Source organism: Lepisosteus oculatus, chromosome 4 (assembly GCF_040954835.1).
Source record: "Lepisosteus oculatus isolate fLepOcu1 chromosome 4, fLepOcu1.hap2, whole genome shotgun sequence".
Taxonomy (NCBI): domain Eukaryota; kingdom Metazoa; phylum Chordata; class Actinopteri; order Semionotiformes; family Lepisosteidae; genus Lepisosteus; species Lepisosteus oculatus.
This window is the reverse complement of record NC_090699.1, coordinates 45,172,773-45,198,024: the sequence shown is the minus strand read 5'-3', so window position 1 is coordinate 45,198,024 and position 25,252 is coordinate 45,172,773. Positions and strand designations below refer to the sequence as shown.

Sequence of the window (25,252 nt, the reverse complement as noted above, 5' to 3'; positions counted from 1 at the left end):
TTCAAAGTACTTATTCTTTCTGCATTAAAAAGGATCAATAAACTGTTCTTCACCTCTTCTCTGAATATGCAGCGCTCATGCGCTCTGCGTACATCAGTGCAATTGGCAGATTTGCAAAACCGGCATTTATACGAACAAAAAGTTGCACTTTCTCAGTTTATACCCTTAATTCATACCTTTAATTCCTTAGTATTACAACCTTAATACGCGTGCATAAATCAAAATGTAACCAGAACAAACTAATTTAACAGACCCTTTTAAAAAGTCTGAGCTTTAGATCACTCTTACCACCTATCACCGCAACACTTCTACAATAGTACCAGGAAAATTATAACATCTCTTTTGTAGCAACTGTACTTTATTGAACAGCTATGGTATAGGAAGATTTATTATGCTGATTAATATTTGTCATCAACATGGGGTTTACTGTTAAAGTCATAGGCTGGTAGTTCACACTGCTGGAAGCAATACAAGGTGTATATATAAGGCACATATTAGGTTACAGACACTGTTGAATTGGACTCTGTCCCTTTCCTCTCCTACAGCCTGGACAAGCAGGTGTCTGTTCACTGGTCTCTGAGCCCTAGATGCCTCATGCCAGCTCATCCCACAGCTGCTCAATGAGGCCGAGTCCAGCAGCCTAACTTTCAAACACTTGTCATCTAGCAAGAAAGTCTGTGTTACTGTGTTAAATGAGGTTTTAGAATAAAACAACGCTGGTAATGAAATGGCATGCTTATCCATCTTCTAACCACTTTATCTAGTACTGGGTTGCAAGGGAGCCGCAGGCTATGAAGCAAGACAGGATATACCCTGGACACGACACCAGTCCATGGCAGGACAGACAGACATTAAATAATAATAATTCCGTATGCCTAGAACGCTTTTCTGGACACATCACTCAAAGTGCTTTACAGGTAGTGGGGACTCCCCTTCACCGGACCAAAGTGTAGCTCCGATGATGCGACAGCAGCAGAGTGTGCCAGTACTCTCACCACACACCAGCTATCAGTGGGGTGGAGAACAGAGTGATGAAGCCAATTCATAGATTAGGAGGCCATGATTGGTAAAGACCAGGGGAAGTTTAACCAGGATTATGGGGTAGCCTTTTGGCAAAGATCAAACATAATTAAGACAATTCAATAATCCCACACACACTTACTCACTCCAAGGCCAGTTTTGCCAGAAGCCAATTAACCTACCAGTATGTCTTTGGACTGTGGGAGGAAACTGGAGCACCCAGAGGAAACCTATGTAAACATGGGGAGAACATACAAACCCCACACAGACAGCTCCCCAAATCCAGAATCAAACCCGGGGCCCTACTGTTGTGAGGCAGCAATGCTAACCACTGAGCCATTGTGCCACCCAGAGTTTATTATATATGTATAAATGTATTTATTTGACTGCATTAACTTGGTATTTTACATATACAATAACAAATGACCTGTAAAAACTTTGCTGTATAAAGATCTTAGTTGAGTAGCTGCATGCATCGAAAAATTGTCACATCATATAAATTTCATAGATATTTTATTGATCCCGTGAGGGAAATTGCAGTGCAACAGCAGCTTAGCACAGACAATACAGCCACAGTGTAACGAATGATACAATAATAATAATACAGTACATACAATACAATCGGTACAGTGAGGGGTGCACTAAAAGAGTTACTCACAGTCCAGGACATACAAAGAACAAAATAGAACAGAACAGTTTGCAGAAAAATCGTATTGCACAATATGAATATAAATATAGATGTAAATATAGATTTAAATATAAATGTATTGCACGGGTCCCTGGCATATATTGCACAAAAAACGGTTGTAAATGGGAAAAGAAAACGAACAGATGTAGCAGTAGATGTGTAGATGTGTTCAGGCCAGGAACAGGTCACTGTCAATAGTCATATGAAATTCATGACTATTTCATATGACTATAGCGATGTTTTTTTAATGTATTCTAAAACGAAAAGGATTCTTCGTGCATTTCTGCCAAAGGGCTTAAACGGAACAACGTGCTGACACAGGCTGTTTCCAGACGGAAAGAAACTGAGTAAACATGGCGGAGTACTTTGTGTTCAGACCGGAGAAGCGTGCTTGGAACCTACAACAGCTCCAAAAAATTATAGCGTATAATACAAATATAATAATAATAATATATTTCCCGCACATCGCAGTATTTGAGCAATACAAGAATTGTAAATGCATCCACGGGGAAACAGGCTTCTAGGGGGTTAGTGCAAATAAAACAACTGTAGTTTATTTTCAAAGGAGAAGAACGTATCGGACTATAAAATTATTTGAGAAAACATACGCGATGTCTGGTTTTGCTGCAAGGGGATATGGATTTATGAGGGGACTATTTTTCCTCCCTTATGTGGGTCCGTCTGTGTGGAGTCTATATGTTTCCCTCTTGTTCGAGTGGGTTTTCTCGGGGTGTTGTACTCCGGTTCCCTCCCACTGTTCAAAGACATGGCCAGATTAACTGGCGTTCATAAAGAGCGATGAGAACATATGCCTTAGCCGCTATCCTGCAGCGGATAAACGGCTCCTAAACCCTATGCCCGCCGGATTAGACTCTTCGAGTGAGACTTCAGGTGCCGGGTGTGACGCAACAGGAGACGCCTCTTCCTTGCGATTGGAGGGGAGCGTGCCACGTGTCGCGTGCTCCCATTCCCCGGTTCCTGGCTGCAGAGTGCCTTGCTTGTGCGGACTGCCACGCTGAAAAAGGTACGGTAATGTTATTTATGATAGCGCTATCAAACACCCGAGGGTGATAGGTACGAGCGCTTTTCATGTTCACAGCGGCAGCATCTCCAAGTGCGGGGTCAATTTACAGTGAAAGGCATCACTTTGAGATGCACAGTCTTGTAAGAACCCACGTCAAGTTCTTAATTGCACCGTGCAATCGGAAGGAACCGGTAACTTGTTATTCACAGCTCTTACGTTGTGATGATCTCAACTTTCATCTGCAGAGTAAAGACTGAGTAGTTACATTTTACATGAATGGCGACAAACTATAAGGTACGGAGCCCGGGAGGGGCCATCAGTAGGGGAAAAAAGTTATATCGAGGGAACGATTTACAATTTGTGCCCACGAAGTAGTTAAATTTAGGGTCTTGCCCCCCGTTGTCTTTATCATCAACTTTGGATATCTTAACTGCTAAATCAGAAGAAATGATAGAAATGAAATCACTCCTTAGTCTTCCAAACAAAAGACACAGCCTTTCCAGCCCTACGCTTATCTACTTGAAATTGAATCTTTACTGACATGGCTTGTGACCAACGAGCCACACTTGGGCTCAATTAATCCCCTGGTGTTACCTCAATCTACTTCAGTTACCAGCTCAAACTGCGCTGGAAGCTCAGAAAGTTACATAGGGTAAAATCTGTGCAGGATCATAGGTCGGTAATAGAGTCCCTCCATAATTTTACCCCATATTTTGTCGCATTGTTTTCCAAAAACAGTTTTAATTAAAAAAAACTTCTAAAAGCAGGCCCAAACCTATGTTATCACACAAAAAAACTAAACGGCTTCACATTCCAACACAGTATACGTCTTCAAATAGAGTTGTAAGTTTCCAGGTTGTGCTACAGTATGTGACGTTGGCATTGACAATTAGGTTTTCTTCTCGGGGAGTTGAAATTTTGTATGTTGTTTTTTTGACTGTGCAAACGTACTAAAGTATAAAAATTGACCGACCCAGTGACTATAGATTTATGCATTACATGAATCAGCATTATGATCTCTGTCATAACAATCTTTGTGCATGTTTCCAGAAATTGCCAGTGTGAATTCAGGAGATGATATAGTTCAGAGGTGTTTTTTTTAGCTCATTACGCGTTTGTTAAATTGCAGGTCTTATGTGTTTATTTTGTTAGAAGTACAGGCATTTATTTCTTTAAAAATAAATCATTTTCAGGCTGTGTACTGAAATGAAGATACAAAATGTTCAGGAGAAAGTGGTCTCTCCACAGGATTGAGTTTATCCCTTTATAAGTGACTCTTGGCTACACACAAACTGGCCATCACAAGTCTAGATGACACAGGAGCAAATACTATGTGTGAAAGGCAGAATCCTGTTAATGTTTGGCTGTTGTGGTTGGCATTGCTTGCAGTTTCCCTGGCCAGAACAAACTTGCTTTCATCCTTGTTTGTTCTGTGACACAGAATAGAACAACTGTGACAAACGAGAAGAGCCCCTCAAGCCCATTTAGTAGTTAATAGTTCCTAGGATAATTGATCCCAAGATCTTATGGAGCCGTTTCTTGAAAGAAACCAGAGAATGAGCTTCAACAACATGGTTGTTGTTCCATTCTCCCACAACCCTTTGTGTAAAGAAGTGCCTCCTGATCTCGGTTTCAAATGTACTTCCTCATAGTTTTCACTTGTGTCCTCTGGCCTGTGTTTCATTCTTCTTTCTGAAGAAATATTTTTCTTGGGCTAACATTGAGGACTTTGAATACTTGGATCGGTTCCTTACATAGTCCTCTCTGTTCAAGACTGATTGTCTCTGAGCTGACGGTTGCTCTTTAAACATTTGTAATGGCTTCGCTTTTGTAGCCTGTAAAAAAGCTCATTTGAACAGGAGATGCAGTAAAGTCCTGGACTGTTCTTTGGACCTCCTATAGAAATAAAGGATATTTCAGTATTTTGTTAAAGGCTTTGATCTTGTCATGCATAATAGATGCATAGACTTAAAACAGGGGTGCTGATCCTGATTGAGAAAGGCAAGTCCACTGCTGCAGCAAGGATACATGTGGAAAAGAAAAAAGACCCGACCTTGAGCAGAAAGGGAGAGGATAAGATGTTTTTTTAAAAAACAGCGAGTGAATAATTAACCTGCAAACAAGGACAGAGTTGGATTTTAGGCCTTTGTCAGTATGAATGTAATAACTGTTCCACTTATCCATTATCGGGAAGCTGTTTATTCCAAGTGAGCGTTGTGATAGCCTGGGACCTTTCCCAGAGGCACTGGGAGCAAGGCAGGACTAAGCACTGGGACAAAGGGACAGGGGTGTGTCACAGTGTGCACCCACGGGCAGTGTGGAGATGTCAGCTAACCTGGTCAGCATGTCTTTGGTGTGTTGGAAGAAATCGGAGCACCCTTACAAAGCCCATATAAATACAGAAAGAACACGCAAGCTCCACACGTCACATCACGCCAGAGTCGAACCCAAGAGTAATGAGCTGGCTTCGGTAATGCTGTGTGATTCTTTTTTTGTATAAATTTATCTGTTGTGAAAAAATGTTGATTTTGTACTTGTCATTAAACAAGTAATCCTCCAGAAGCACTTTATGAATATGTGTTGTTCATGAATATGGAGCCTTGAAGGACAGTCCTTTTTGTTTTTCTGTCATGATGCCACAGCTGAGCAACACCCCCTCACCTTTTGTGTATTGTCTTCCTTTTAAAATTTCGTTTCTGCGTGAATTACCCTGAAATAACCCAAATCAGTGGGATAGGATTATGGTGTGCAGTGCTGACCTGCAGTGGTCTCTACCTGCACAGGACAGACAGGATGGACTTGAGCACGTTTGACATCGATGCGCCTCGATGGGACCAGAGCACCTTCATGGGACGGCTCAAGCACTTCTTCAACATCACAGACCCCCGCACCGCGCTGGTGTCCGACGCCCATCTCGACCAGGCCAAGGAGCTCGTCCTCAGCTGCAGGTCTCGTTCGCTGCCTCCCGGCCTCACCCCTTCCCCCCTGTTCCCCCCTAAACACCATCCCCCCCCCCCCCCCGTCCATCAGGTCCCCTTACAACTCATCAACTCCACAGATACACAGTTTGGCGTCTTACCGAGACACCTTTCTCACATGAGCAGTTTTTAAATGATTGGCAGCCAGCAGCCATATCACCCTGCAACTCACAACTGGCAGCCCACTGAAGCTAAGCAGGTGTGAGCCTGGTCGGTATCTGGATGGGAGATCTTCTGGGAAAAACTAAGGTTGCTGCTGGAAGAGGTGTAAATGGGGCCAGCAGGGGGCGCTCACCCTGCGGTCCATGTGGGTCCTAATGCCCCAGTATAGTGATGGGGGCACTATACTGTAAACAGGCGCCGTCCTTCGGATGAGAAGTAAAACTGAGGTCCTGACTCTCTGTGGTCTTTAAAAATCCCAGGGCGTTTCTCGAAAAGAGTAGGGGTGTAACCCCGGCGTCCTGGCCAAATTTCCCATCGGCCCTTACCAATCATGGCCTCCTAATAATCCCCGTCATCATCACCATGTTTCATCACCCTGTTCTCCTCCCCACTGATAGCTGATGTGTGGTGAGTGTACTGGCGCACTATGGCTGCCGTCGCATCATCCAGGTGGGGCTACACACTGATGATGGTTGAGGGGGTCCCCGTTATCTGTAAGCGCTTTGAGTGGAGTATCCAGAAAGGCGCTATGTATGTGTAAGGAATTATTAATATTTTAAAGGCTTATTCACGTGAGCTCTTCATGAATGTATCTGAAACGGTGTATGTTATTAACTTTCTAAGGCCTTTTTGAATCAGGTGGACTGTTGCTGAACTGGGATCAAACCCCTAAGAGGGCTCCAAATGGTTGGGGGCTCTGTCCAGATATGGGCAGGCTCTCTTTTTTCGAGGTGTGCTGTGGCTGTCTGACCTTCCTGGTTGCCCCTCAGGTCGGGCACCGTACCCCCAGGCACCACTGTGGAGCAGCTGCACTACGCCAAGAAACTGTACGACTCCGCCTTCCACCCCGACTCTGGCGACCGCATGAACCTGATTGGCCGGATGTCTTTCCAGGTGCCGGGGGGGATGGCCATCACAGGCTTCATGCTGCAGTTTTACAGGTGAGCAGGCTCTGGGCGCTGGTGCTGTGCATTTACTTAGCAGGTTACAGGGGGCTAACTTAGCTAGGCATTATACCCAGGTGTAACAGACCCCTTGGAAATGGAGATTCGTTCAATGTAGTGATCAGAATCTACTGGTTTATCTACTAGTTAATTTAGGCAAGGACCTGAGCTGCTGGCTTCCCAACCTCCGTCACTTCTTTCTTCCGAACACTTACAAGTCTTGGTGCAAAAAGAAAATTGCCCTCTAAACACACATACAGTAGACTCCTACCTTTTGTCTTTGTTTGGGTCAGCATTTGATCAGTTGTAATCCAATTCCTGTAATCATAAATTCAGGAAAATACATTTTAATGAATTCTGTATACAATTCATTAAATGGTTGATTTCAACGATAGGAACTTTGTAAAATATAGACAAACCTTATGCCAGACAAGCTAAAGTTTGGGTTGACTGACAATTACATGATTTAAATACAATGGCCAGTGTTCAGTAGTTTGGGGCTGTGGTGGTCAGTGAGGGGAGTGCTGACTCATCCGGACTGTGGTGGTCAGTGAGGGGGAGTCCTGACTCATCTGGACTGTGGTGGTCAGTGAGGGGAGTCCTGACTCATCCGGACTGTGGTGGTCAGTGAGGGGGAGTCCTGACTCATCTGGACTGTGGTGGTCAGCGAGGGGAGTCCTGACTCATCCGGACTGTGGTGGTCAGCGAGGGGAGTGCTGACTCATCCGGACTGTGGTGGTCAGTGAGGGGGAGTCCTGACTCATCCGGACTGTGGTGGTCAGTGAGGGGGAGTCCTGACTCATCCGGACTGTGGTGGTCAGTGAGGGGGAGTCCTGACTCATCCGGACTGTGGTGGTCAGTGAGGGGGAGTCCTGACTCATCTGGACTGTGGTGGTCAGTGAGGGGAGTGCTGACTCATCCGGACTGTGGTGGTCAGTGAGGGGGAGTCCTGACTCATCCGGACTGTGGTGGTCAGTGAGGGGGAGTCCTGACTCATCCGGACTGTGGTGGTCAGCGAGGGGGAGTACTGACTCATCTGGACTGTGGTGGTCAGCGAGGGGGAGTCCTGACTCATCCGGACTGTGGTGGTCAGCGAGGGGGAGTCCTGACTCATCCGGACTGTGGTGGTCAGCGAGGGGGAGTCCTGACTCATCTGGACTGTGGTGGTCAGCGAGGGGAGTCCTGACTCATCCGGACTGTGGTGGTCAGCGAGGGGAGTGCTGACTCATCCGGACTGTGGTGGTCAGTGAGGGGAGTCCTGACTCATCCGGACTGTGGTGGTCAGTGAGGGGGAGTCCTGACTCATCCGGACTGTGGTGGTCAGTGAGGGGGAGTCCTGACTCATCCGGACTGTGGTGGTCAGCGAGGGGAGTCCTGACTCATCTGGACTGTGGTGGTCAGCGAGGGGAGTGCTGACTCATCCGGACTGTGGTGGTCAGTGAGGGGAGTCCTGACTCATCCGGACTGTGGTGGTCAGTGAGGGGAGTCCTGACTCATCCGGACTGTGGTGGTCAGTGAGGGGGAGTACTGACTCTGCGGGGCTGCGGTGGTCAGTGAGGTCAATGAGTTGTTTTCTTTCAGGACGGTGCCGGCAGTGGTGTTCTGGCAGTGGGTGAACCAGTCCTTCAATGCCTTGGTCAACTACACCAATCGGAATGCAGCATCACCCATTACACAAAAGTAAGTTTGGCAGGGTCAATCCTTTATTTTTCTTTTATTAACCTTTGGCTTTTTACTCTTGGCCACGTCTTGATTTCATTCTTTCCTGGCTCTTAATGTAAGACAGCTGTTCACTTCAGTGGTCCGTGTTCAGGTCTGTGGTCCAGGTGTTTACTTGTTGACATTTATAAGTTGCCCATAAAACCTGCTGGACCGCAGCCCTGAAACTGACCAGGAGTGAGAGGGGCAGCACTGTGGTTATGTACAGTACCTACAACTGGAATTATGGGTTTGAATCCGAGGTGGGGACTGAAAGCCAAGGGTACTGCTGAACAAGGCACCTCACTCCAATCGCTTCAGTAAATGCCCTGTCTGTATGGGTCAAAATAGAACTTGGTTCAGATAAAAAAGCATCAACAAGATAAATGTTTAATGTGACAGGTTTGGAGTCTGTGGAAGCTGGAGATGTGCGGGACTCCACTGTGCAGCAGTAAGAACCTCTGGAACTGTTCATGATTTAGTGTCCTCCCTGTGGGGTTTTAATGTCTAATGTGAAGACCAGCTGTGTGAACCCATTGCTATGCAGTTGTTGATCTTTAACACTTGACCTTCAGCCTGACTGAAAAGATGACCCGCTTGACCTGAGACTCTTGGGTTGGCAAGAGAGTCGTATTGTTTTGAGGCCGAGACCACAGCCGTGTTGGATTGATGTCTGGGGTCAAGGCGGATATACGCAGCCCATGGTGTTTCCGGGCGTTTGACAGACACAAGGCCCTTGTTCAGTGTGTGAGCAGCTGCCCCACAGGGGCTGTGTTGGAGAGGCAGTGTGTGACGTGCCCTGTGTGTCTCAGGCAGATTGGAGTGGCCTATGTGACTGCCACCAACACGGCCGTCATTACAGCAGTGGGCTTGAACCTCTACACTAAGGTAAGGCATTGGCACTGTGAGGCATTGCGGCCAAGATATGGTTTATCACTTCTTATGAATCTTTCAAATGACAACTTATGCACGTGTGTGCCATGCAGATTTCATATGTTTTGCGTATTTTACATTTTCCTGATGAATCCTAACAATGCCTCCACCATGCTTTTTCTTTCTCCACACTTTTACCTTTCCTTCATTTTGAATTTATCTTGGCCTCCTTCACTCCTAAATCATCATTCTGTAACTCTCCAGGTTCTGAAGCCTGAGAGAGGTCCTGTCTTGGCCGCCTCTGGCACTGGCTCACTCACCTGTAACTAATGATGGCAGCAGCAGAATCAGAATTCTGAGCTTTCCAGAAACATTTAGTCTGCTCTATTCTATGTGTTTTGCTGTTATTAGAAGGGCCGTCTCTGTGCAGCATGACAATGACCCAAAACATAAGACCGGTGCTACCAAGGGGTTCATGCTACCAAGGGGAGAAAAAGGAGCCATCTCAGGTTCTAATTTCAATTGCGCAGTATTTTCCAAGCTGAAAAGACGATTTAAATTGAAAATACCCCAAGAGCAAAGAGCTCACGGTGGATGTGAGAGATTACACAAAGAGTTTGGTTTACAGACTTAATGCACTAATTGTCTCAGTGAGGAAAAACAACAAAGTACTGACTTTTCCACTCTGAAATGGATGCTTGAAATCACTAGGTTGAACACAGTTTGTTTTTGTTTTATTATGGTAAAATGTATGCATGGAATCATGACAAAATGAGACTTCTGTATTGTACTTATTATTCATATTAGTCAGTCAGACAGTGCACCAGGTCTCACAGTTCACTCTTAATGATCCATTTATAAAAACGTAACCCAAATCTGTTTTTGATTAATATTGAAAGTGATTTATCTAGTTGACGCAGGAGTGACTAACTCCGTTTTGATAAGAACTGCTATTAATATTATTGTTGTTGTTACTACTATCCCTTGAATTTATATAGTGCTTTTCAAAAATTACCCCAAGATACTTAGTATATTTAGCATCTACGTCACTCACCATTGCAGTGCAGCCACATCTGTCATGGGTGATACACAACAGCCATTCTGCCCCAGCAGCACCTACTGCAGAGAAGATCAGGGGGAGGTGAAAGAAACTGCTTCACCAGTTTTGAAAAGCAAGTTTTAGGAAGGCTAGACTGTACAATTACATAATGGAATTTAGCCACAACTTTTTTTACACCCTTACTCTTACAGATAGTGCTGGGATCGTCAATGAAGTAGGCAGGACCTGTGTTTAACATCTCATATGAAGGATGACATCTCATGCAGCATACTGTGACATTGCTATGGAAATTCTAGTCCAGTACGAAGTGCGCCACCTACTGGTCGACTGGTCTAACACCACCACTTGCATCTACAACCTGATTTTCTTGAAGAGGTCTCCCATCTCTGTGCTAAACAGACCAGCCTTGCTTAGCTTCTAAGATCTGAAGCTCACTGGCAATACAGCATGTATATAACATGTTCGAGTAGGTAGCTGCGTCAGCATGCGTAGGTACCAAAGAAACTGGTAAGAGACAACATTTCGGGTGTGGAGCATTCTTCACACCTGCTAACACCTGAAGAAGGCTCCACAGCCGAAATGTTGTCTCTTTTCTTTTCCGTTCAGCATGGAATAAACCTTTGCCTGTTCCTATGTATACAGCATGCTGAATGGAGTTAATTCTACTGGGTATCACACATGTTGTGAGCTCCTGAGAACTGCTGAGGTTTGAATGTGGATATTGCCATTTAGTTTCTCACTGTCCATTAAGAGCAACTAGCGAGGCTTGGGAAACTATTGAGTTAAAAGTTAAAATAACATCGGGCTTCACTTTTCACTGACCCTGACGGGGGTTTGAGATGTGTGATTTCCAGTGTGCAGCGTCTCTCCTTTTCAATTTGTCACTTTTCACTGACTGCGCTGGCAGGGTGTCTGCAAGGCCGAGCTCACTCCGAGCTGTTGGAGAAACAGCACCTTCGGGCCCGTTGTCACATCTGAGTCTTCAGGAAGGGTGTTTCTCCAGCAGCTGCTGTGGCATCAGACTGACAGGCGCCTTGAGGATGAGTTTGTGCTGCGCAGACTGGGAGGCACCTCTTAAAATTCGCTGCAGCTACAAATCAGGGCATTTCAGAAACTTCACAGGATGGGACTATTAGAGCGGAAAAATTGCAAGCAAATAGCAGCAGCAACTTGTGGCAACGTATGTTTATAATAATAGTAGTGATAATAATAATAATTGCTTACACTTGTATAGCGCTTTTCTGGACACTCCAATCAAAGCGCTTTACAGGTAATGGGGACTCCCCTCCATCACCACCAATGTGCAGCCCCACCTGGATGATGCGATGGCAGCCATAGTGCACCAGAACACTCACCACACATCAGTTATCAGTGGGGAGGAGAGCAGAGTTATGAAGCCAATTCATAGAGGGGGATTATTAGGAGGCCATGATTGGTAAGGGCCAATGGGAAATTTGGCCAGGACGCTGGGGTTACACCCCTACTCTTTTCGAGAAGCGCCCTGGGATTTTTAATGACCACAGAGAGTCAGGACCTCGGTTTTACATCTCATCCAAAGGACAGCGCCTGTTTACAGTATAGAGTCCCCGTCACTATACTGGGGCATTAGGACCCACATGGACCGCAGGGTGAGCACCCCCTGCTGGCCCCACTAACACCTCTTCCAGCAGCAACCTTAGTTTTTCCCAGGAGGTCTCCCATCCAGGTACTGACCAGGCTCACACCTGCTGAGCTTCAGTGGGCTGCCAGTTGTGAGTTGCAGGGTGATATGGCTGCTGGCCCCTGTTTCGATTTTAATTAAGGTATATAGATTTTTTTAAATGCTGCGGAAAAATATATTTGACTATTCAAACAAACCTGGGTCAGGAGTGACAGAAATGAGGCCTGGACGGATACAACACTGAGCCAGAGCAAGTTCTTTCAGCTGTAGAGTGGAGGAGTTCATTGCCATAAGTACACGTATGTTGGAATTCTTATTCACGCCCATCTCTCAGGATGGACACAGTACAGCAGACGACACAGTACAACTGACGACACCACACAATGTGGACAGTACATTACAAAAACTTTAAATAATAACCAGAACAATAAATATGTTGTGGGGAACCATAAATATGTAAAGATTCAAGATGGCACCGTTCCATCGCGACGCCTCGTGTGTAGCTCTTTGCGTATCAGTGAATTTTAAACAAACAATTTTCTAAGGCAAATACCTGAACACAAACCGTTCAGGTCTACCAGTCTACCACCTGGGCTCCAATCCCAGGTGAGACCCTGCTGTCATCACCTTGAGCAAGGTGCTTCACTCGGACTGTTTCCAAAAAATAGCCCCGCTGCATTAATGAGTACAGATACCAGTCACTTTGGGTAGCAACATCCAACAACTAAATTCAAAGTAACAATGTATTAGTCCAGCTTTGTGTGCCCTCAGCCTGGTGAGATTCGCACTTTTTTCATTCCTTCTCAGAAAGCTTCTCCCCTCGTTGCCCGCTGGGTGCCCTTTGTCGCCGTGGCAGCAGCTAACTGTGTCAACATCCCCATGATGAGGCAGCAGTGAGTACTGGGGTCCTGTGGGCTGTGTGGGATCGGAGGCCTTGTAATTCAGTAGACTGTGACTGTCACTGCACTGCTCAAGAGTGTTTCCTTGACTCTTGGCTATTTTAAACTCCTGAAATCGTGCAAGCTGTGTTTGTTTTGTTCCCTTGCTAGTTCAGAAATAGAATGACTTTGTTTCTGAGTGACGCAGGCTTGTAATGTAAAGAAGGGCAGGGAGGTTCCGTCAGCCCTGCAAAGTCAGGGTGAAACTAACTTTGCCCTCCGATGCGGTCAGAACGTGCAGACGCCGTGTCCATGGTACAGTGGGCAGGCTGCAGGGCTGTTTCAGCTGGGGCAGCTGTCAGATCTTCTATCCTCCTGTCCCGTCAGGGAGATCCTGAATGGCATCTCGGTCACAGACGAGAATGGCAACAAGCTGGGCCACTCCAGGGTGAGTGCTGGCTCTTAATTCACTCTGTACTGTGGGCCCTGTCTCTTATCCTGAAGGAAAATAATGAAAACTCTCCTTTCCGGCCAATGAGCTCTTTAGAAGCCGGTTGGAACTATTGTGTATGTTAGACCCACAGTGATTTCAGAAAGAATGGTAGTATGTTTTTATTAGACTTTACAGTTCATTTGATTTTCATGCGGAATGAACCAGATTTAGGATCCCTTTGGATGTATTGCAAATACACGCAGTGCATAGGTGTTGTTACCTGGTAAAAGTGCATATACAGTATATACTGTAATGCATTGCATAGTGCATTGAAACACAAGTTCTGAGCATGAGCACCTACACCTATGCTATGAGACTTTTTTTGAGCTCATGTATAGTTGTGTACATGACATGCTATATATACTGTAGGTAGTCCTCGACTTACAACGTATGCGACTTACGACCACTCACACTTATGATGGCCATTCCCTTAATCGTATTACTGAACAGTACCGTGTATTATTTTCGTCCAACATTGATGACATCATCAGCCTGCGTGACACCATGCTGCCTCATGTTATTGTTTGGGTGGTTAGCAAGCAAAAAAAGTCAGTGTTCGGCCCAGTGTACATTCAGCTGACTACGTTAACGGTAAGTGCAAAGCAGCATTTTTGTATTCATTTTTCATTATTGATTACTTTTGGTGTATTTCAAATTGTAATATCTACATTGTATTATTTTACCATGAGTAAAGAGTAAACTTAGTGAAAAAATATACCAAAGCCATATTACAACATGTAGCATTTATGCAGGTTAATTCTTGATGCATCCGTATGATTCATGTAGTACACGAGATCGCGATTTTTAACTTACGCCGAAATCAACTTACGACAGGGTCATCGGAACCTAACCCCATCGTAAATCGAGGACTACCTGTATACAGTATATGTAAACTTGCCTAACAAATACTTACGCATAGAAAGTGTCTGGGTACCACTGTAGTTTCCATACAGTGTTTTGGAGATGAAGTCTGTAGTCGGCTTCTTGTGATCACTGTGCGACTGTCTTCTGCCCGTTTTCTTTGGCTGTGGTCTGGGTGGTATAGGCGGGTTTAGTGCACCCTCCCTGAGTGCCCTCTTTCTCTCCTGCCATGTTTCAGAAAGCTGCCATAAAAGGGATTGCGCAGGTGGTCGTCTCTCGTGTCACCATGGCAGCCCCGGGGATGAGTAAGTGTGCCGCGCCAGGGCTCAGCAGTGCCCGGCAGGCTGGGTACCAGCTGTTGAGCAGAGTGGGCGAGGACATCTGGATCTCGCCCCACCTCTTACCCCACTCACCACTGCCACAGGGCCGTCTGCTGCCAGTCGGCTGTGCCCACAGCTCTCCTGGATTGTATTCATCTGGGGCTGCACAGGCACCTCCACTGAGGGGAGAGACATGGGGTTTATGGTCTAACACCATGAATTATACCAGTCATGTTTGTAGATTGTAGGGTCAGGGTAACCACGGGTAACCAAGGTAACCACGGGCCAAGCATTCCTCGGCCGATTTTAGAAAACTGACTAAACACATTTCTCCTGCTATGAAATAAAGCAGATTGTAACCCTCCACAGGGGTTAAATAAATCTTAATGGTATGAACTTCACAAACGGCGATGGGTATTTGAAGGAAAAGGACCTGCTCCAGTTTTCACTCTTGGGCCTCCACTGGGGGGCGGACTACTGCACAAACCCAGGGGCCTGGAGTCTAGGGTGTCCTGGGAAAAATCACTGTCAGAACACTCGCTGTATGCGACACTTACTCCTGCTATAAGGAGTGCAGGATAACAAGCAAGTCTCAAATTCATTCATGATCACGTGTGTACGGTAAAAAGGCAGACAATTTTTGGACATACACAAACCTATTTCAAGATTCCTCGAAATTCCGTTGTGCAGTTGTCCATTTACACTTCTTGAGGATCCTTGCTAAAGCACTTATTTTAATTCAGTTTCACAGGTGACCTGTCAGGTACTACAGGTTAAGTGGTGTCTGCAAATTGTCCCTGTACGTGCTCGTCTGCCTTCAGCTTTTTCCCAAGACAGGACTTAGGCTGCTGTGATCCTTGCCAGGAATACACAGCTCTCTGCTAACCAATCTTGTAGCACGATGTGTTTTATTAAATTGCATGTTGAAAAGTGTGTTTATGAATTCTTTTTCTTACTTGTTTGTGTCTTAACAGGTTGTAGGGGTAGGGGAAACTCTCCCCAGTAGCCACAGGAAATGTGCCCTTGACTCCACAGAGGTCTCATAGTTTTATTTTTCTTATTTTTTTTAGTTATCCTGCCCATTGTAATGCAGAGGATTGAAAAATACAAATTCATGCAGGTATGTTGTCTTCTCTTTCTTAAGCACTATAGCACGTGTGTTTTATTCTCCCCTAAAGCCAGGTGCTTCAAGATCTTTTGAGTGCAAATTTGTCTCTGCAAAAATCCTGAGTTTGTAATGCTGTATCGGCTAAAGGATGAAAGGTCTGCTGGTTGTAGCTGCTGTTAAATTTTATGTATAACGTCTTTAAAATAATCTAAAGAAATTAATTGAAAGAGTGGATTCAGGAGGCAGGTGTGGCCACAGAAGAAACAGCAACGCTTAATAAAGCAGATTCTTTGTCGTCTCGCCAAGTGAGCGGTGATTTCACAGGGCAGGCAGGCAGACTGTAGAGTGTTGTTAGTGGCAATCAAACACCTCCAGCTGTGCCTTTGACCAATTAAAAACTGTCCCTACTGCTAAATGTCTGATAGAGTCCTGCGAGCTAAGGATCTGCTGCAGAATCTCGTCTCTGCGGGGTGTGTGCAAGGATGATGGCGGAGCGGTGGCCATAGCAGAAGGCTTACTGCAGAAAATTACAGAAGCAGGATGCTGCTTTTAACTACTAAAACATCAATATCAGCACAGAACAGTATTTCCATCAGAGTGCTGGGAGGAACAGGTCTGGTGTGAGCAGATTCAAGTAGGTTTTATTCTGGAAGAAAATTGAAGTAACAAGGTATCCATTGTAACTTCGTTTTCTGTCCATTACTGTGGTGGGGCTACCAGTTGTTGAAAACAAGAGGCTCTCTTCCATCAGACTTCAGGCACAAAGACCACATTGGTGTCAATAAAGGAGAACTTTCATGCACACAACCGTTTCTGTGGAGATACTAGTTAACTCGTTTATGCTTCAAAAGGGGCATGGACAAGGACTTTGATTTGTTTTCTCCAGTAAGTTGTTTTTTTTTCTCTCTTCTGCAGAGGATTGCTTTTCTCCACGCGCCGTTACAAGTGATGATGGTGGGAGTTTTGTAAGTAATGATGGCTTCACGTGCTCCTGCTGCAGCTGGGCACGGCCTTGCCTCTGTCCTTGCTCCTTTCCAAGAGAGCGGATTGTCCCAGGAGCCTCGGCTGCCCCGGACGTTGCCCTTCTCTCTAGTGTCAGAGCTCCTGTTGGAGGGAAACCATTTTAAAACTCAAACCTTCTCTTGCAGTCTGACCTTCATGGTGCCTGCTGCTTGCTCCCTGTTTCCCCAGAGATGGTAAGGAATCCACGATACTGCTTTTGTCCTGTCCTGGTTTGTCCTCCAGTGTATATGTACGGTCTGTTTCCTTGAATTCCAGCTCCATGGCCGTGTCCAAACTGGAACCAGAGCTGAGGGACTCCATCCGCTCTCAGTATGGAGACAGTGTCCGCTATGTGTACTTCAACAAAGGGCTGTGACCTGCCACAGGGCTACACGCATGACCTGGACCATCCTGCGACACTAGTTTGATTTTAAATGGATCTGTGGGACCTGAGGAGGGTTTGGGGGTGGGCGGGCAACATGACATGGAGTGATTTTTTACTAAGTGCTTAAGAACTTGCTTGTGCAAATGTTCTTTTAAAAGATGTTAAACGTTTAGGTTTCTGAAACTCCTCTTTAACCTGTGTTACAACAAGCAGCAGAAAGGTTCATTTTCTCCTAGTGTGTTTTCTTAAAGCTGGTCAGAATGCTAGTTGAAGTGGTGACTTGGAATTACGAGAGCCTAAGATTTCTTCAGGACCTTTGGGCAGACAGTGGTTAATACAGTGTATCGGGTCAAGCTTGGAGTAGGACGGAGCACTGGGCTGAAGTCCGCAGCCGAGCGACACTGGGCTGAAGATCACACCCGAGTCCACGCCTGAATGACTTCTCGGACAACGAAAAACAGCCCGATCTTGCTCAAACTATTATGCTGCGGGAAATGTATCTGCATCTGTGCAATATCACTCTAAATGACAATAAAGAGGACAACAATTCTAAAAATAACAAGACTGATTTATTTATACACTGCATATAAATATACAAAAAGAGTCCCAGCAGTCCTCCGTGGAAGGGAGAACGATGGTTTCAACAACGAAAACGGGCTGTGATGCCACCCTATGAGGGCAGTGCTGGTGTTGAGCTGTGAAACCACCATACTCCTGCTGCTGAACCGAGTTGAAGACAGGTAAAGTCTGCATACAGCAGACCATATACATGTTGAAAATTGTCACAGTTTAAAAACTGTAAACCTCAGTCCAGATGTTAGGTCCTGTCGGGACCTATCCTGTACCAGACAGTGGATCAGTCCTTTCTCTGTTGACTTTGGCTCTTTTTCTCCCAACTTGACATACCGTAATAGAGAAGACAATCATAAAAAAAAGTATCAAATACATTAAAAAATGTATCCAATTTCTTCAAAGGTCGCTGGTGGCTGCAGCTGAAAAACAAGAGAGGCAAGTGTGAGATCTCCAGCTGTGAAGACTGCTGTCTTCCAGAAGGCCCTAACCCACTGCTCATGTCCAGTTGGCATTTATTTTCTAGTTAACAAATGAAGCAAATATGTCAGTCCTGCAGTTCAGATCTCATTGTAATCTAAAATTATTCTAATCCTAGGAGAGTGAGATCAGGGCAGAACACGATCACTTCTGAGTTGGCCATTGCAAGTGAGAGGGAAAGAGGAATACCTTTATGGCCGCAGTTAGGACTTCCTCTGTTTCTTTTTCGCTGGTTTGATGGGAACAATCTCTTCTTCACTCTCCTCGTCCTCTTCAGTCGCATCGGAATCCTCGTCTTCGTATGCTGCAAGGGAAAAAGAGCACCTCGCAAGGTCAACATTTAGCCTTCCTCAGAAGACAGGTGGCGAAGCACCTATTTCTGTATTTTTACTGAATCGGCGAAAAGCGAAATCCCCCGAGAGCCATGACAAAAGGAACGAGTGCTTACAAAGGCCCGGGACCCTGAGGTCCAAGCATGAGCCCACTCTACTTGTTGCCGGAGATGTCCGGTTCTTATGGCTGTTCATTCAGGAGTTAAGGTCAGGTCAGATTCAGGTCAGCAGTCCTTTATGTGGTTAGTGAAAAGTAAAATAATGTGGGTACAGAATAATAAAACCGGGCAACCTGTCCCATTTTGATTACGGTCTTCCTGAAACGTTTGAACAATTTTAGAGAGAACCCCGTTATGGGTTTCAGGTTTAAGGGAAACTGCAGTCCCTATTTCTCAGACTGCTTCTTAAATCTTGGTAACAAATTGACAGTATAGAAACATTACAAATGCGAATTAGAAAACTTTGTGTAACTACTGTAAGGTTATTGTTGTCGCAAACCCCTGGTCATGCCACGGACAAAAGCGCGTTTACACATTTTGTGACATGATGTGGCCCTTCCTGCCTACTAGTCTCTGTAATGACAAATGTAATGTGATGTACGAGCAAATAACTACAGGTAGTGCAGCAGACATTTCACCGCAGAAATGCTCTAACATGATCTGCAAGAAAAATTAACAAGTAGTATTTGTTGGCAAAACCCTTTCTTGAAAGTTGAGAGCAATATTTCTATTGGAATGTATTCACAAGCCTGCTTGTTTACAATGGAATAGGGCCGATTCACATCACTGGCTGTTTTGTTGCCTCGTTCTGAATCACAGACTGTGACGACAACAGGGCGCAGCGCATTACTGGAAATTTTGTCTGTGTGGTGATGTGAATTAGTCTTTTCACGTTACTGTGTACATTTTATTTTCACTGTGGTTGGAAATGCACTCTTCAGTGCTGCTTCTCTCTAACCCCGAAATACAAAAATTGAATTGCAGTTCCCGTTTAAACGACAAACTGAGAGAAGGTCTTGATGCACTTCTAACCTCTTTATCCGATTCAGGGTTGGGGAGGTGCCATGGAGCCTATCTCTGCAAGCAATGGGCACAAGGCAGGATAAACCCTGGAGGAGCAGCAGTCTATCTCAGGGCACACACAGACACCAATATGCACACATTTACACCACACTCACATCTCTCTGAAGCCTTTTAACCTACTAGTATTTTATTGGATTGTGGGAGGAACCCATGCAAACCGAGAGAGAACATATAAACTCCATGCAGACTGTACCCCAGGAATTGAAACCTTGGGCCCAGCACTGCGAGGCAGCAATGCAACGCACTGTGCTACTGCGCTGCCCAGGTAATCCAACTAATGTGTAAACTACCCTTTGAGATGTAGTAACTGAGTGGGGCTCCCATCCCACAAACTAGGCCCTGCTCTCACCAATGAGATGCTGCCCACTGATGCAGACTGGTCCCGAGCCAGACTTCAAGCGAAAGGTCACTGGAGTCCTCAGCTCAAACTCTCCCAGACTGACCTTTGTGAAGAAACAAAAAAAGAAGAGGAGTAAAATGTAAGAGATTACATGGACTGACCTGCTTTATCACCGGGGCTGTAGCTTAAAAAAATATTAAAATAGGTCAGCTTTAACCAGAAACCCTTGATTGGCACAATTCATCCAGTTAATGACTTGACAGAAGGAAGCATGGCAGTACGGCTAAATATTTCGCTAAAGAGTATCAATAATGGTTTCAGCTCACAAGACGAATAGGCAATTGTTGGCTTTCAAGTGAAATAGCCAGCTATTGCTCTGTGTTTTATACTTATATCTTGCATTAAATTCTCATGTATGTACATTTTCACTAGAAATACCAATGATATAATTGATCACCATTCATTTCAATGATATTACAAACAAACCTACCAAGAAAAACAAAAAAAAAAACATACAAGATAAATAGGTGAGCTTGATAATATTGCTGTGATCTACCGGAGTCTTACTTTTCCATAATTACTTTCATATTTCTATTAACTTGGGGGAAGAACTGTTCTGATACCTGTGGTTACTACTGCTATTCTCCATCGAGATTTAAGTTATACTAATTTGTCCCATGGTCCCGCTACCTTGTCTATAGTTGACTTCCATTTTTCAGTAAAATTACTCATCTGCAATCTCAATAAAAAGGTAATCCTTTCCATCAGATAAATCTATTTTATTACAACCACTGCCCATAGGTTGGAGGGTTCTTTTTAAGGCAATTTAGTGTGACTGCCTTTTTTGCAGCTTCTAGTACAATCTGTAGCAAGTAAGCCTGCTTTGTTGTATGAATAACCTCTGGTTTCACCCCTAGTATTGACATTACAGTGTCTTTTGGCAAATCTATGTCTATAATGTTATTTATAGCATGATAAACCAATTGCCAGTAAATTTCTAATTTAGGGCAATGCCAGAAGACATGCAAATATGTAGCTATACTCTCCCCGCATTCCCTCCAACAATGGCTAGTGGCACTAAGATTAATTCTAGCCATAATGTTTGGAGTTCTGAAGTATCTGCTTAGTAACTAGCAGGGCAATTCTAAATCAGCCATCTAAATGCAAAAAATAACTGCAGTTTAGGAAAGGGTTAAGAAGTCCGTTACCCTTGTGAACTAGGTTTAGGACACAATTCCAGCCCCAGTGAAGGCCGTGAGTGATCGCCACAGCCCTTTTCTTACGTTCTTAACGGAGGGAACAAGTGCAACCTACAGGGGAGTGCGTTTAAACACGAAAATAGGAGATACGTCTTTACACAAAGGGTGGTGGGAGCGTGGTACTTGTTGTTGAAGCCAATACCCTAGTTTCTAACCAGATCCTGGGACCAATTAACTACTAACTACCAAACAGGCCTGATTGGCCAAATGGCCCCCTCTGATTTGTGACCTGTCTCATGTTCTCACCATGGGCAGGCAAGAGAGGTGCAAGTTGGCCACGGGCACCGACACCCTCTTGCCATGGTGGTTCAGGGCCGTCACTTCCACTACATTGCTCTCCTCCTTGGCTCCATCGCCCAGGCACACCTGCGGAAAGAGAGACCTGAGCCTGAGGGCAGCAGGGAGGGGGGCGGGGGGCCCAGCTGGCCTTGATCCACAATGAAAAGGTCAAACATCTCTTTGCCAGACCCGTCACTGAGAATCACAACGAAGGTTCACTTCTTTCTAGTGATAATCACTTCAATCTAAACAGCATGATGGAGACCCTCTTGCATCAATGCAGTAACCCCTGAAGGAAACCACTGGCCTTTTGAGTCCTATATAAAAGATAGCAATGGATAACTTTGCATTAGAGAACACTAAAGGAAATAACTCAGTTGCATTCACTGATGTGACTCTTTTCCTTTGTGTGGGAGCGTACTGGTGCACCATGGCTGCTGTCGCATCATCTAGGTGGTGCTGGACATTGGTGGTGGTAGACGGGAGTCCCCATTACCTGTGAAGTGCTTTGAGGCGAGTGTCCAGAAAAGTGCTACATAAGTATAAGGAATTATTATCTTCTCCAAAAAACTCTCCTTGCCATTTTCCCTACGAATAAAACCAACCCGGCCTTCTGCAATTAGAGCACTTTGTCAATTAACATTTTGAGAGATAAATCCTTTTTAATGTCCTTTTTGGTGCTCACTGACTGTCATGGGAGGAAGGTGTTCTCAGAAACTTTTAAGACATTGAAGGGCCGGGAGGAAAACCACTTACTGTGCGCAACTCCAGGAACTGCTCCAGATCCTCCTCTTCATCACCCTGGAATGTGTAAAAAGGGGCTTTGGACGACAGTTCACAACCTGGAGATGCAATAATGTTGTTACTGTCCACCAAAGATGAATGCAATAATGTTGTTACTGTCCACCAAAGATGATTCTTTTTCAAAGAGCTTTACTGGTTTCTCCTGCAACTAGGGAACACTTGGATACAAATGGAAAAGAACATTTAAACAGAGTACAGGTGGCATTTTACGCGGCGAGACGCATCAGCCTGAAACTAATCGACCAAGAGTTTCCTGGAGATATTCAGGGAATCTCACAGTCACGAGGGGTCGATCGTCTAGTACTGTTTGAACCCTTTATTTTCTTAAATACGCAGGAATAATAACACCAAAGATGAGTACAAACATAACAACGTCAGATTACGAGTCATGTATATATACAAAAATCAAAACGCTCTGAAAGGCAAATCAAGCAAAGCAAACTAAAGTCAAGGAGCTGCTCAGCCCGACTGCACCACATGGAGAGGCGAACAAACATGTGGCTCTCGACTCAAGTCTTATGTGCAGTGTGCGCGTTTTCACGGCACAAAAACAGAACAGAGTTTTTAATCTCGCTTGGAAACGGTATCTTTGATTAACATTTTTTCCCCCCGATGATGCTATATTCGTAAGAAGTAATTACCACTGACAACGCTACGGAGGGCAGAATCGTTATCACAAGAGAAACAATGAGCAAGAGAAAAAACATAATTTTGGAATAGCTAATGAATCCATTGACTAGTATTGAACTGAGCTGTACTCCAGTGGTATCTTGGGTTAATAGGCACATCGCCCCACGTGTGCCAAATTCGCTGGCGCACTGAGCACGTTTTTTTTTTTACCAACAACACTCACTGAAGAAGAAACTCTCCATCCGAGCTCGACCTCCGGCGCTGCTACAGCTCTCCGAGCACTCCTCGTCCACAAACGACATTTCTAAGCGGAACGGCTTCCAATCAGATAAATATATACAAAACTGTCTCCGAGTTCAGCCACATCTACCGTTGGACGCCGACACCAAACACAGTGTCGCAGAACAGTGTATGTCATCAACATGCGGAAAGCGAGGACGAGGAGTGTCACAAAATTAACTTTCCCGCATGCTACACACGTCTTACATAAGGTGCCTGCTGGAGCGCTGGTACTCTTTCTTAAAGGTTCCAGCAATCGGAATTTGCAAGTTTTTTTTTACCATGATTAAGAGCAGGGCTAAATCTGTTTAATTCTTACCATCAACACAGTAACTGTGTTTTCCCCCTAAAGACAATCACGACGACGTACGTTTGCATGCTATTCTTGTACACGAACTGTAAAAGACTTGCACAACACTTGAGCTCAGAAACGTCTGCACAGACATCGACTAATGCTTCCAGAATACGTTGTGCGTGTCCTTCCAACAACTGAAAAAAAGCGTTTTTTGTTTCATCGTCAACCGACAAAAACCGGTCATTTTCACACTGAAAAAGGTTAATTGAAAATGTAGGTTCGTCGCAGTGCCCTGAAGCTCTGTGTACCACCAGCAGGCACGGAACAGATCCACGGTCGCTTTTGTTGAACAAGTTGAAAATTGAATCCCGTATTATCACTGCCTTGATGCTCTTGTCCATTTCAGAAAGGAGAGCTAATGGCGTGCGACTGGCACAGGGTCGAGTTTACATGGACAGGTTTGTAGTGAGCGTTCATTTCCCACACTTGCTAGTAATGGTAACTAGTGGGGTTCGTGTGTGCTGACCGGCCCAGATATGGGAGTGGTAAGACACCCCATCTGCACTCCAAGGACATTATCTAGAGGTGCACCATGTTAGGCATTCATCCTCCTTGGAGTCTTGCTATATTAAGGAGAAGTTGCAGCTTCTTGGCAGCCCATCAGTTCTGACTAATACCAAGCAAAAGGCACATCTTCCTTACTCACAGCATAAAACAGGAAATATTTCCTTTGATTTAAGTCAAGACCTTGTGCCCCTTTGCTTTCTATTTAAGAAAGGAAAACTACAAACTCTTAGGTTGCAGGAGAAACTAGACATTTAAAAGTTGAATTAAAATGCAGAGTGTAAAGGGATTCACAGCTTAGTGCAAACATTAAACTATTTAAATTAATTTCAATCCAACTATGATAAGTAAATACAAATATTACATAAATCATATACACTCTTTAACAAACATGTTGACAGAGCAAATGATTTTACTCTAGAAGCCAAATTGTTCCTTTTTTTAAAAATGTAGTGCTACAGAATATACTTCCAATTTAGTTCTGGGAAATATGCCATAAAAAACCTGAAAAACACATCAGAATGAACATTATTCAGTACAGATATGATCAGTGAAAGAGTCTTCTAGTACTTACACCATGATAATTGTACAACAATCTACGACAATCCTGCTTCAACCTAACTGGCAACACTGAGGTAACAATCAGTAATAGGTAAGGTACTGCTCTGCCAAATCTTTAATAAGAATGAGTACTTTTTAAGCTCAGAAGAGGTATATGTAAGAAATGTTTTCATCTCGACAATGAGATAAACTATGACATTACAATAACTGTTGGGACACATTAGATCTTGTGTGGCAAACACTAAGCTAGGGGCTCACATTGTATATAACAGTTCATTTAGGAAAAAAATGCACATTTTTGATTGAATGGCCAAATTATATTCTGGTTGATCTAAATCATGTTAGTTGGACAATTGGATGGGTGAGATGTAGAGGTGGTTCAAATTAAATATTTTTATTGAAATTACATTAGGTGATCACATTAAGAATTAAAACATGGTTCACTAGTTTAACTTACGCTGTGTAAGATTACCCCTAAGAGCATATCGGCCGTACCCTTTAGGAGATCATCAGTGAAAAACGTGTTACTGAATTTTCTTTAGGTTTAGCAAATCAAGAACAAGGCCATGCCTCGTGATACAGTCTTCACTTAATGGTTTAATCAGGTAATGAAACACAAGTGA

At 44.5% G+C, this 25,252-nt stretch overlaps 2 protein-coding genes across 2 annotated transcripts; one reads left to right on the top strand and one right to left on the bottom strand.

Annotated features, from left to right (window-relative positions):
• The first annotated feature begins 2,626 nt into the window (after nucleotides 1-2,626).
• On the top strand, nucleotides 2,627-17,716 carry sfxn2 (sideroflexin 2). Its single transcript, XM_069189268.1, has 12 exons — nucleotides 2,627-2,732; nucleotides 5,516-5,680; nucleotides 6,643-6,813; nucleotides 8,398-8,496; nucleotides 9,327-9,402; nucleotides 12,915-13,000; nucleotides 13,373-13,433; nucleotides 14,578-14,644; nucleotides 15,730-15,779; nucleotides 16,683-16,732; nucleotides 16,916-16,963; nucleotides 17,046-17,716. Exons 2-12 carry the CDS (start codon nucleotides 5,526-5,528, stop codon nucleotides 17,143-17,145), a joined length of 963 nt encoding a protein of 320 aa, XP_069045369.1. The 5' UTR covers nucleotides 2,627-2,732; nucleotides 5,516-5,525; the 3' UTR covers nucleotides 17,146-17,716.
• npm3 (nucleophosmin/nucleoplasmin, 3) lies at nucleotides 17,702-23,369 on the bottom strand. Its single transcript, XM_006630908.3, has 6 exons — nucleotides 23,154-23,369; nucleotides 22,253-22,338; nucleotides 21,464-21,583; nucleotides 19,968-20,061; nucleotides 18,394-18,508; nucleotides 17,702-18,146 (listed from the first exon to the last, which is right to left on the bottom strand). The coding sequence occupies exons 1-5, from the start codon at nucleotides 23,230-23,232 to the stop codon at nucleotides 18,408-18,410; spliced, it is 480 nt and encodes a 159-aa protein (XP_006630971.2). The 5' UTR covers nucleotides 23,233-23,369; the 3' UTR covers nucleotides 17,702-18,146; nucleotides 18,394-18,407.
• Nucleotides 23,370-25,252: the final 1,883 nt, after the last annotated feature.

Excerpts from the sequence above, each read along its gene's own strand:
- sfxn2 (XM_069189268.1), top strand. The coding sequence starts at position 5,526 with ATGGACTTGAGCACGTTTGACATCGATGCGCCTCGATGGGACCAGAGC. Across the intron at positions 13,434-14,577 it reads ACAAGCTGGGCCACTCCAGG|AAAGCTGCCATAAAAGGGAT; the intron begins GTGAGTGCTGGC and ends GCCATGTTTCAG. Across the intron at positions 16,964-17,045 it reads TCCCTGTTTCCCCAGAGATG|CTCCATGGCCGTGTCCAAAC; the intron begins GTAAGGAATCCA and ends CTTGAATTCCAG.
- npm3 (XM_006630908.3), bottom strand. The coding sequence starts at position 23,232 with ATGTCGTTTGTGGACGAGGAGTGCTCGGAGAGCTGTAGCAGCGCCGGA. Across the intron at positions 22,339-23,153 it reads GATGGAGAGTTTCTTCTTCA|GTTGTGAACTGTCGTCCAAA; the intron begins GTGAGTGTTGTT and ends TTGCATCTCCAG. Across the intron at positions 21,584-22,252 it reads AGTTCCTGGAGTTGCGCACA|GTGTGCCTGGGCGATGGAGC; the intron begins GTAAGTGGTTTT and ends CTCTTTCCGCAG.